The 12,859-nt window shown below is 38.3% G+C and overlaps 1 protein-coding gene across 6 annotated transcripts in view; it reads right to left on the bottom strand.

The window, feature by feature from the left end:
- The window catches only part of LOC110138240 (cyclic AMP-dependent transcription factor ATF-7), a 91,464-nt gene that overhangs the window by 64,753 nt on the left and 13,852 nt on the right, over positions 1-12,859 (bottom strand). For 5 of the 6 annotated variants that reach the window (XM_020895106.2, XM_020895108.2, XM_020895109.2 and 2 more), the window contains one exon: positions 10,397-10,465. The exons of the other annotated variant lie outside the window; for it this stretch is intronic. In XM_020895106.2, coding sequence (XP_020750765.1) covers positions 10,397-10,444 — 48 coding nt within the window. In that variant the 5' untranslated portion in view covers positions 10,445-10,465. Of the gene's footprint in view, positions 1-10,396; positions 10,466-12,859 lie in introns of those variants that run through there. 6 annotated transcript variants of the gene reach the window in all.

Genomic DNA, 12,859 nt, shown 5'->3' with positions numbered 1-12,859 from the left:
ATTCACATCCTGCAAACCCGGAGGCACGGCCAAAATAAATAAATACTAGTAATAAGAAATAAAATTTCCAAACCAGGACAAGCAGGAAATGTCTCTATCAAAAAAGAACTAAGTTGTTTCTAATGGTTATTGGTGCCCTTAAGATTTATGGTGTTGGTGGTTTAGTCACTAAGTCGTGTCCAATTCCTTGCAACTCCATGGACTGTATGTAGCCTGCCAGGCTCCTTTGTCCATGGGATTTTTCAGGCAAGAATACTGGAGTGGGTTGCCATTTTCTTCTTCGAGGGATCTTCCTGACCCAAGGATCAAACCCAGGTCTCCAGCATTGCAGGTAGATTCTTTATCGACTAAGCCACCAGGGAAGCCTTAAGACTTATACTTCTTAAAAAAAGATTTATACTTCTTGGGAATTCCCTGGCAGTCCAGTGGTTAGGACTTGGAGCTATCATTGCTAGAGCCAAGGTTCAATCCCTGGTTGGGAAACTAAGACTCTGCAAGCTATGTATCATGACCCCCCACCCCCACACACAATTTATAACTCTCAACTAGTATTTAGCAGAAGGAAATCAAGATAGCCCAAACAAAGCTAACAAGTAAATCTGTTTATTTTTGACATCCTCATAAGTTGCCATGTCTCCTTTGCTCAGGGGCCATTCCTCCTAAGCCAGTTCTCATCTGCTCAGCTGTGTCTTTGTGACTCTTTGTGGCCCCATGAACTGTAGCTGGCCGGGCTCCTCTGTCCATGGGATTTTCCAGGCAAGAATACTGGAGTGGGTTGCCATTTCCTACTCCAGGGGACCTCCCTGACCCAGGGATCGAACCCACATCTCTTACATCTCCTGTGTTGGCAGGTGAGTTCTTTACCACTAGCACTGCCAGGGAAGCCAGTTCTCATCTACTAACCCCTAACCCAAATACAAACATCTATCACCTTATGTGGGCTTCCCTTCTGGCTCAACTGGTAAAAGAATCTGCCTGCAATGTGCAAGACCTGGGTTTGATTCCTGGGTTAGGAAGATTCCCTGGAGAAGGGAAAGGCTACCCACTGCAGTATTCTGGCCTGGAGAATTCCATGGACTGTATAGTCCATGAGGTCACAAAGAGTCGGACATGACTTAGTGACTTTCACTTTCACTTTATTACTTTCTGTAGACAATATTACAGCTGTGTTTGTTAAACTAAGTGCGATTCACAGCTCCCATACTTTTAAAATAATATTTACTTACATGAATCTTTAATTAATTTAAAAGTATAGAAGTTAATTTACACTGATTTTTTCAATCAAATATAAGGCTGCCAATGGGAGAGGAGAGATTTTATTGTTCTCAGTTTCGACAAATGAAAAGGAATCATAGGCTTTACTTCCTCTCACCTTGCCCAGCCCTAATACTTTGACTCCCCAAACAGTCCATTCAGCATTCATCCAGTTCTTAGTCCCAATATGTAGAACCAGTAAATATGTCACCAGGCAAGCCCAGTCTTGAACATCAGAGAGACTCCCAGTACAGCTGGCCACATAAATCTCCCTAGATTTGATTCTTGTACTTTGAGAGAGACCTCAGAGCTATGACCTCACATGGCTTAATTTTCTCTCCTCCTGTTTCCCAGCTATTCCCAGTTATATGGTTATCTGCTCATGACTTTAAAGAAATCAGAGGAAGGCATGATTCTATATGACATTCTGGGCTTAGATGGTAAAGAGTCTGCCTACAATGCAGATGACCTGGGTTCGATCCCTGGGTTGGGAAGATAACCTGAAGAAGGGAATGGCTACCCACTCTAATATTCTTGCTGGAGAATTCCATGGACAGAGGAACCTGGCTGGCTACAATCCATGGGGTTCGAAAGAGTCGGACAGGACTGAGTGACTAACACTTTCACATGAAGACAGTAAAAAGATCAGTAATTAGCGGAGTCTGGGGTGGGGTAGCGGATCAATAGGTGGAATAGCTGGGGATTTTTAGGGCAGTGAAACTATTCTATTTGACACAGTAATGGAGGATACACATTATTATATATTTGTCAAAACCTACAGAAGGTACAACACAAGAGTGAACCCTAACGTAAACTTTGAACTTTAGTTAAAAAATAATGTATCAATATTGGCTCATTAGTTGTAACAAATCTACCCCACTAATACAAGATGTAAAAGTTAGAGGTGGAACAAGCTAGGGGTATATGAGAATTCTCCTTACTCTCTTCTTAATTTTTCTGTAAATATAAAACTGCTCTAAAAAAATAAAGCCTATTTATTTTTCTTAATTAGAGGAAACACTGGTTAATAATCCCCGTCAGGTACAATGGCTAATAAGAGCCAAGAGAAGCAGTGAAAGAGGAAGGCAAAAAAGTAAAAAAATTAAGATTATAAGGCTTGATTTCAAACTGGAGAGGACAATAACTAAAGACAAGGAAAGAGACTTGAGAAAGACAACATTCGCAGCACTTTTATAGTGACTGATGTGCAAAACACTAAAGCCAATGTTATCTCCCTCAGAGAGAGAGAGAAGAGAAGCCAAGCTTATATGGGGACTGAGATACTCAGCAGAAAAACCACCACCATTAAGCCTCTGGCATACTTATGAGTGTCACCCTGATGCCTCTCCCTGTGGCTAAGAAATCAGAGCTTGTCATTGTAACCGAGTCTGCAACCTGTGCTAGTGCCAATCTTTACAGTAGACTGAGGTATTTTTCAGGAAAAATCAAGGGGTAATTGACCAGTATAGAAAGAGGATCTGACCCTTGGGAGGAGAAAAGAGGTGTTCCTTTTGCCATTGGATGATTCTCTCCGGAATAACATAAATGGCTCTCAGAGAGATTATGTATTTGATAAGCAGAGCTACAACACTGACAGCCAATCTGCTGAACGCCTCACAGAGTACTCAGCTTTCTACAATGACTCAAAGTACACAGCAAAGCTGCAGATTTATTCTGCTGACTTTCCATGCAGAGCTCCTTAAGTTTTTCAAAGGCAAAAAAGAAAGAACTCTCTCCTTCCAATCCAAGGAATTGCAAATTTCACCTGGGATCTAAAGACAGAACCATGTGTGTTCCAATTCTGACATCATCGAGGGGAACAACAAGATTTAAAAGTTGGAATGAAAAAAAAAAAAGTTGGAATGATGGCTGGCAATTTTAGTCTTTAGAGCAGAAGTTGGTTCAGCTCTTCAATCTGCCACAGAATCGGCAGCCACACAGGGCACATGGTGTGCCAGACTGGGAATGGGCTAATTTCACAAAATTCATTCTCATTCTCTCTGTAGTTTCACATGACAATTGCAAATAGTCCAGATTCTTACCAAAGCACAATCTTAGGCAGCATGTTTCATTGCACAAAGAAACTTCGAAGTAAAAACACAAAGAGATAAATCCCCAAACTTCCATCTTTTCTCCATGATGCTTTCCTTCTTGAAATCCTTCCCTTAACCTGGTAATCTTATGTGAAGACTTAAAAAGCAAAATCTATCTACAATAAACTATTAATAGCAGCATTTCTCCCTCACAATTTGTATGTCACTTCTTCGAGATGAGATTTTTAAAAGAGAAAAGCTTTCTATACATCCTAACTGGAATGTAACAGCCACGAGTGATAATTTATAGGAATTCTCTCTATGGTTAAATAGACAAAAGAAAATTAAGCTGAAGAGTTAAAAGATACCCAACTTTTAAAAAAGCTTTTTAATGTTACCTTATGGTAAGACAAGATTAAAAACATTAATGTTTAGAGGTAGTCAGTTTTATTTTCGTTTTCAAAAACATGTATTATTGACTGAGCAAGTACCCCAGAACAGATACTGGAGGAAGGGGACCAGTATAACAAGATACAGAATAGAAAATTATAAGCAAGCTACACCAGAATAATATTTTTCCCCCAACAAAATACATAACCCTTTTTAGAAAAATGAAGAGGACAAAAATTAAAATGTTTTGCTTTATAAATGATACGGACAAACAACATATGCTTTAAATTCTAGACATAACCCAAAGTCTAAAATTTTAGCTAAATGCTAAGCATTTACTAACACTTGCAACTATAACCCTTTCAAAGGGATTTATCATTTAGTTATAAAGACAATTAAGACTGAAACCTGGCCATGACCAAACTTCAGCTGAAGAGGCATTTCTTGTATTATAAAGTCCAGTTTAAAGGGGGCATTTTGTTTCATTTACGTCACCAGCATAAGGTTAAAAAGCTTAAGTTTGCCCAGTTACACCCTTTAAGCAGAACACTGAAGTTCTCTTTCTTCTCCTATGAAAAAGCATTCAGAGAACATCTCCTGCACTTGTTCATAATGCACAATTTATCAGCATTTTGTTTCCTTTCTAAATGGCCGGGAGGGAAGAAGAGCTCCACAGCCACTGTGCGTGGTTAGTAATGGCGCTTTTACTTGTCATTGTACAAAGCCTGTTAAATATTTACAACACAGACAGCAATATCTAGTCCTAAACACCCAGTTGTGAGTTTGAATTTTTTTAGAAATAAATCTATGACAAGTTTTCTCCAGTAAAACGCCAGAAGACTCTCCTAACAGCTTCAAGAGACCCAGCGGGTCCAGAGGAGCAGTTATAGGCCATCTGGTGATTACTTATTATTATTTATACAGCACTGTAGATGTACACACAGATGTGTTATGAATCCACATACAGGGTAGGCCTTAACAAGGGCTTCAGACAAAATGCGACTGCTGAGCAAGTCAATCTGCATTAAAGAAACATGCTAACCAGACAGAGGGAGCACACTGACTGTTCTTCAATCTGCCTCATTAGCTGGAAGAGTATTTGATAAAAGAATGAAGAATTCTATATAACGCTGACAATATCTTGTAAGTTAACAACCTAGCAATATGTATGTGTTTTGCAGGGGTGGCAAAAGAGGGATGAATGAAGGACAGGCTCTCAGATCTGGAAGGCAGTATATAAACTCAGAAGTTTGTAAAAGAAGGGACTAGGAAAGAGCCCCTTCTCCTGACTAAGGAGGAACTGACATGCAAAGATAGAGGATTTTTTTTTCCACCAGAAAAATTCAGAGAACAGTTTCTGGGCTCCCATTCCAAATATTAAGTCATATCCAAGGAAAAACAAGAGTGAGTAACTGAAAATTTTCACCTTAATTTCTTGAATATAGCTTCAATTAGATTCATACAACATTCTCTCTTTGTGGTACATTGGAACAGGGATGCTTTTAACCTACTATGCTCTTAGTAACATAATAACAAATATAACACAAAAAACTAAAATAACCACTTGTTTCTGAGGGCAAGTGTCAAGAGTGCCAGATCTGACATGAAAAACTAGGGTTTAATTTCTTGCTCTTAACATGTCTAGCTTTTTTTCCATCCCAGTCCCAGTTTTTTTCTTTACTATGTGTAACAGTGGTCTACTTCTTTTTTTTTTTTTAGTGGTCTACTTCTATTACAAGATTACATAAAACTGCAGCATTCTCAGAGTGGACTGAAAGCTATTACAAAATCAACATATTATTACAAAAAACAAGGTTAGCATTTGGCCTAATTGTGTATAATGCAGTGTATTTTCAGCAGCCTGACAGCATGCAGGCACTCTTACCAGATGGGAACTGGATGAATTATTGAAGGAAATATGAATTATTAAATAAAAATTTGAATTTTTTTAAACTCTTGGCAGGGGGTGAGAAAAAAAGGCTTATTTGTTTGCCTGAAACTGTCCTCACCTGTCGAAGCATGTAAAGATAGCACATATCACCACAAATGGTATTTATGTACCAGAGCCATTTTTTCCTATATTATTCTCTAATTCAAGATGCTCCCCTAACATAAAGAATTAGTAAACAGCACCAGTCATTCTTCCCTGCTTTTCTTTTGTGCCAATGCCAGTTAATAGGAAAACTTGCCAAAGGGACAGAATTAAAAATCCAGAGTCCCACAGTACCAGTAGGGCCCACTTAATGGGAGGGCTGGGATAACAGGAATAATCTCTATAGATGTGGGTTATATAGGCAATAAAATACACACCTTTGTAGCATGCCAGCATTTAACCAATCATAGAAGCTATTTGTTGCCTCATATATTACAAAGCAATAGAGATTTAAAGGATAATGTTCATGGAGGCAGAGGATACAAAGTAATAAACAGCACTGGAGGTTGGTTAAATGCCAAGTGAAGCCAGGACTATAGCACCATAAACATTATTCCTATTATATGACAAGATAAGGAGGTAAAGAAGCAGCCCTCCATCCCACCACAACTAGGGCTCTACTGCTACCCTTGGCCTCAGAAAGGGAAAACAAGCCCCGGAGGCCTATGAGCTAGTTATACATTTCATGTCTCAGAAAGATATGAACAGACTCTCAACCTGTACCTAACTGTTCTCTGGGAGAAGAGAAGATCCGGTAGCAGATACCCTTGGGAGGTGGGGGGATACAGCACCTCAGGGACACAATGGACAGAGAAACAATCAAAGGATTTGCCCTTAAAAGGACAAAGTTGATACTGAGTGGTTATGATAGAAACCTTTCTCAATGGCTAATAATGGGATGATACTAATTATTCTCTAATAGCATCTTCTCAGAGGAACTATGTTCCTGTTCTTAAGGAAATAGACATTCTAAGTAAAAAGCTTATATAACCAGCTTCTGCTCAAAGACTTGATTACAGTAACCGGAAAGGCTACTTAAATCTGCACAATTTGTACTGCAAACCAGTGTCATGTGCCTGAGAGGGAGGTATAGGAATACAGAAATTGTTGACACTTGGTAAAAAAATTGGACTAAGAACTCCCTGGCGTCCAGTGGTTAGGACTCCATGCTTTCAGTGCCAAGAGCCCAAGTCCAATCTCTACTTGGGGAACTAAAATCCCACAGGCATGGGGGGTGGGGGGAAATTGTGGACAGAAAGTATCCAAAAGGTTAGGTTATCTAACCGTATCCACACGAAGTAACACCTCAAATTCAAGATTACTGACACAGACACAGTAGTAATTTTTCCTGCTTCCACATGCAATAAGAACAATTTTATAATCCACTTTCAAGTAAAAGTGCCCCTCAAAGCTTTAAAAACTTATAAGACTTCCTAGATTCAGCATCAAACTGTATTCCTATTATTTTAATAACACAGAGGCAAAGCTATTTACAGTTACAGAATTTTAAAATAGATGCTATCTTATAAACATTTTAAAACCCATAACACCTCAAATTCAACCAGCCCTTTACCACATAGTAGCATCTGGGGCTCTGTTGCCTTAACAACACTAACCCATTCTCTAAAGGCAGTTCTACTAACTGTAACAGCTACCACATTCCATAGAGAGATATTAGCAGGAATATTACTTTCCCCAAGTTCCTCTTCATGAGGGTGATGAGGCCTCAGGGGAAACAGAGACTACAGGAGAAGAGGAATGAGAGAGCTCAGAAAACCCTATCACCTGTCTTTTCAGATGAGAATGCAAAGAACACAACCTTCAGCAACCATCTTTTTTAAAAAAGTACATGTAGCGTATTTAGAACTCAGCTGTGTCACATCAGACTTACTGTTGGGAAGTGGATCATGAACAGAATCCAAAAATAACAGCCATTAAAGACCTAGCAACCAAAACATGTTTACGTATCCATTGAAGGCCCGCTGGTTTTGATTATATGGTGGACAGCATAATCCGCTAGTCTATTTTAGGTGAATTTTCCTTTCACCTCCCCTTAATATTAAAGTGTAAGATGATTTCTGAGTTTCGGGGTATACAGGGCAAAACCTGGGCAGAGAACAGATATTTAAATAATTACAGGATTCCTACAGGTTTTGTTTTATGCATAAATCTCTTTAATTATAATTTACTTTCATTCCTGCTTCCTCTAACTGGTAGAAGCCACTGATTTTTGAGGTTTCTATGGTTGCTGAGTTCTAAACATGCCTTGTGAAAATTACCATGGTCCTTATTACCTCTCCTGGGACTTATATAACCTTTTTATTATTCTTCCATTTCTGGAGTAACGACTTTGAATCAATGAAGATCGATTATAAATGGGCTTGAAGGCCTCAAGGTGGCTCCAGAATGAAACCATTTTCAAGGTATATGAGGAAGCTGGAACAACAAGCCAAGGGTAGTTCACTTTACCAAATTTATCTTCTCTGCCAGATTTTCACTATTTTATATAACATAAAGCAATCACAGTAAGTCTTATAGAGATCTCTCTAGAGTTATTTGTTACTAGATATTGGGGGAAACTTGAAAGGAAACTAAACATAACTAAAGAACTACAGTCTCACACGACTAAGTTTTGACATGCAAAGGAGGTAAAGGAGGAATCACACTACCCCAAAGCCTTAAGTTACAGCTTTTTATCCTTTTTTTCTATGAAACAAGTAACTTGAATCCAAAAGAAGGTAGCAATCTCCCTCAGTTTGACATTCACTGAGGGGGAAAAAAAAGACTTCAGAATCTATGCCAGAGGTTATAGGAATCCTAATAACCCAAACACCAATAAACAATTCAGAAATGGGAAGGAGTAAGAGAAGGAAAAGGCTTATGGAAAACAGAACCTGACAACACAAGAAAGAACTAAAGAGTCTGTTTTCCTACCTCTAGTTCAAAAACAATGCAAAACAAAAACTAAACCCTTCTGGGATCTCACAAATTTCAGTGAAAACTACATTTTTCTGATGAGACAGCCTGAAGAAACCCTATTGATATATTTTCTTTCTTAGAGAGTTTAAGAGATGCTTTTCCTATGTATTCCTTTATTTTTATCTTCCATTTTTATTTATTTAAGTCCTTGTCTGGGTAGTCTAAGCATACAACATCTAAGTGGGCACTGAGCAGCTTAAACAGTTCATGAAGAAAAATAATCTTTTCATCAAAAGTGCAGACTTTTAAAGTAAGTGAGATAAGTATTGTAAAAAAAAGGTACCAGGTATCAATTATGGGAGTCACAGTAAGTACAATTATCAACGAATTCACACACAAAAATTTGGATAAATCAGATTCAGATGTGTACTTCAATAAGCCATCTGAAAAGTGAAATAAATTTAATTTTCCAAGTGGCTTCTATTGAAAAAAATTATATACATATATAAACCTTACAATGATAAATACTCAGAATATATTGGTTTTTCTTAGTCTTTTATGAAATGTTTAGCATTTATTCGAATCTGGAATCGCCCTTCTGACTATTTCTTGTTACCAACCCACCCCGTCCCCTTCTCAAATTCTAATTCTTAGGAATCTCTGGAACTTACTCTTTTCTTTTTATACTTCTTTAAGTATTTACAATGTTTAATAGAACTGGTCTGCAATCTCACATACTACCTGTAAGTGTCACTGGACAATCACATGACATATTCCTGTGTGTGTGTTAGTTGCTCAGTCATGTCTGACTCTGCGACCCTGTGAACTGTAGACAACCAGGCTCCTCTGTCTGTGGAATTCTCCGGGCAAAAATACTGGAGTGGGTTGCCATTTCCTTCTCCAGGGGATCTTCCTGACCCAAGGATTGAACCTAGGTCTCCTGCATTGCAAGCAGATTCTTTACAATCTGAGCTACCAGGAAACTCTGGACATATTCCTAATGGAACAGAAATTCAACCCCTCAGGCTCCAGAAAATCAACTCATGAGGGAAACAAAACCTTTTTGATAAGACTTTCTTTGTATTCCTTTTTTCATCCTTTATGGAACATGGCAGAAGGGGAGGGTCCAGGAGTAAGAGTTAAGAAGGTATTGAATAAAAAATGGAAAAAAGAAGGCAGTTTCAACAAAATTATTTAAAAAGTACATGATGAAAAACTATTTGATACATGATATTCATATAAACCATGACATGGCAGCTAACACACAGGAGGCATCTAACAGCATCAGACAGGGAAAATGGCTGAGAAATCCTGTGTTTATATATTGCTGTGAGAGCTTGGGTTCTATGCTGAATTTGTCTTTCCTGGACAGGTATCTGCCTTAGCTGCTAACAATGATTTTCTGGGTCAACAATCAAAAGAAACTTTTTTTTTTCTTATTTACAAAATCCAAAATAGGCTCTGCCAAATAGAGGTTCACAATGAATGGGTGCATTTTCAGCTACTTATCCAAATATGTTGAACAGACTTTTATATTCATGAAGGCTGAAGAGAAGATATTTCTAAACTTGCTTTGTGTTTATATAAACAGCTTCAGAAAGGGTGCAAGAGCAACATGTATTCCTAAACACAGTGTGCAGGGAAACAAACACCAGTAGAATAACAATATGAAAGAGAGCAAGGCAGATTTCATTACAGTAGAGTGCCTACACTTCCTCATAACTTGGATTTACACACTGCAAATCCTCTGATCTGATTACCTCCAGTGATCACGTAAAACACCGGCTTTAAACTCTTTGCCTTAGTGATAAAACAGCCACTTTGATTCACAACGAGACATTCACAATAAAGTATATTGTAAACGTACCTGTCCACAGCCCGGGGCATTGCACACAAACGGTCTGTCGTCTCCCATATTTCATAGAGCAGAGCGGAGCTGAGGAGGGGGAGGTAGGGGGAAAAGTTATGTTAAATACGCTGGAGTTAAAAAAAAAAAAAGTGCTTCAAAAATATCAAGCCCAGAAACAGGTGTTCCAAGAATGCTGTCTATCAAAGCTGTAAACACAGGCTACTTTGGGGAGACCCATTAGACAGGTGGCATATGATCTACTGTGCCTCAATTTAAACTTTTAATTAGAAAAATGTAGACCTGAAGAGTCAAGGAATTTCAAACCTTTTGCTAGATTTTCCCTCTTTCTGCTATAGAATATAACACACTTCTCCAGTCTGCTGAATTACAACCAGTGTAGTTCCCTACGTCAATAAATCCACTGAACGCTTGATGCGGAAGCCATATTTCTGAACTAGAGAAGACCAAAATTTGTCATTTAATTAATTAAGGGATTATAGGAGGGGTGCTCCATTTTACAGGGCCATAATCTGGCTCCCTGGTGTATAAACTATGAGACTGCTGGCAAGGGCCGTTTATCCCAGATTATTGCCAAAGAAAACAAAGCACCCATCCTATTGGGCTACATGGGAAATGATTTTCATTAATAAAAAAAATAAAAATAAAACCTTTCTCTCCCTACAGGGAGCCTCCTTCTCCCCCCACCAATCATCTGTGGCAAATGGAGAAATATCGGTGCCCTTCCCCCCTGATTCTATTTATGGCTAGGTTTTTAAAAGCAGCAATAAAACAAATGTCGACTCTTTGGGGGTTTACTGGGTGAATATGTTCCGGCTGTTTGTGCTGCTCTCGGCCAGAGTTCTTGGACTGCTCTGTTGCAGCCAACAGATGTGAGCTGCTGCAGGGGATAAAAGAAATGGCACTAAAAGGCATCACCATCCATCCTCTCTGTTTCTCTGAAGAATTAACAGGGTTTATACTGTTGCTGTTTTTTAATTATTGAAGCTAAACTCTTGAAATGTTGATCAAAATTCTTTGTTAAAGAACAGTAATTCCAAATGAATGTGTTTGGGGAAATTTCTCACATCCTAACTAGGAATAAAAATAGAGGTGGAGATGGATAGATTAGAAATATAAATCATAGTAAAAATATTCCTGAAAGATATACCGTATTTTGAAGGAGTGAAAGAGAAAAAGGGGAGGGTCACAAAAATAGTCTTTTAAAATAAAATCCCTAAAGGACATTTTCAAACATCCTTCTACGAGAGAGAAAGCTGTATGAAAGAACAAGAACAAGAACAAGGGAAGATGAAAGAGGAAGAACTACAATCTGAATATGCCTAGAAACGATTTCAGAACTATAGCCAAATTCTGAATTTTTATCTTGAAGATAAACCAAAATGTCAGGTTAACCTCAGTCAGGTCTACATCAAAATAAAATATTAAAGTGCTAGATGGAATCTGGCAATCAGAAACTTAAAAACATGCTTAAAACTCAGATGGGAGTGGAAACATCTCTCCTACTCTGTTAAGACTCACTCTGGGGTTGGAAGCCCATATTTCTGGTAGTCTGATCAGTAATTCCACAACTAATCGGTGTTTAAAATTGTGGGGTGCCCCATAAAATAGAAAGGGCTTCTTAGTAATCCTTCAGTGTGATAGGAACAGGGTCTAACTATGAAGGAAACTGATGCTGCAGCACTGCTGTAATGGAAAAGAGCCTGTATGTACATAGGTGTACACAGATTTATATCACATTTAGCCAGGATAAATTGCTTCAATAAATTCTGTTCCTGGGAGAGGCCAGTTCAAGCTGATGACTGGGTACTGGGAAAATGAGAGCTTTATTCTTCACATAGCCCCAGGACAAGGGGTTTTCTGGTTTGTTTGTTTATTTTAAATACATGATGATTTTTTAGCACTTTCTACAATTACATCATAGTGCAAAAAATAAATACAAATATCAATATATAACAGTAAATACATCCAAAGACCAATGCCACTATGACTGAAAACTCAGAACATTTCTGGAAAGCAACTGATCTCCGGAAAAGTTCCTAACAACTGCTGTGCTAGAGATAATTCTACTTCCTAGTCCCAGAACCTGCTTTCCTAATATAATCACTAAATGAGAATTTTATTCCAACAAGATCCTCTAACATATTTTTAACCGGGAAGCAAACTACAAGGTCTAGAATAGATATAACATAAAGAACCAGGCAGGATTCCTAATTTTTTTACCTCGGTTGTGTTTTTGGAGGCTAAGTTTTCTCAGTTTTCTACCGATTTAGAGGGAAAAAAGGGTCTTGGCTGAGGAATGGGACAGTACTGGAATGATTTTCCTCAAACCACAGAATTCAAAATTTTTGCTTTTGCACAGTCACATCACAATATATGGTTCTCAAATTTTATTTCATGGCTCCCTTACTAAGAAATAGAGATGAAAAACTAGGATTTTCTAAAAGTGGGGAAAAGAGCAAA

This window comes from Odocoileus virginianus, chromosome 24 (genome assembly GCF_023699985.2).
Source record: "Odocoileus virginianus isolate 20LAN1187 ecotype Illinois chromosome 24, Ovbor_1.2, whole genome shotgun sequence".
In the NCBI taxonomy this organism is placed as follows: Eukaryota; Metazoa; Chordata; class Mammalia; order Artiodactyla; family Cervidae; genus Odocoileus; species Odocoileus virginianus.
The sequence above is the reverse complement of the archived record's forward strand: the minus strand, read 5'-3'. Positions and strand labels throughout refer to the sequence as shown.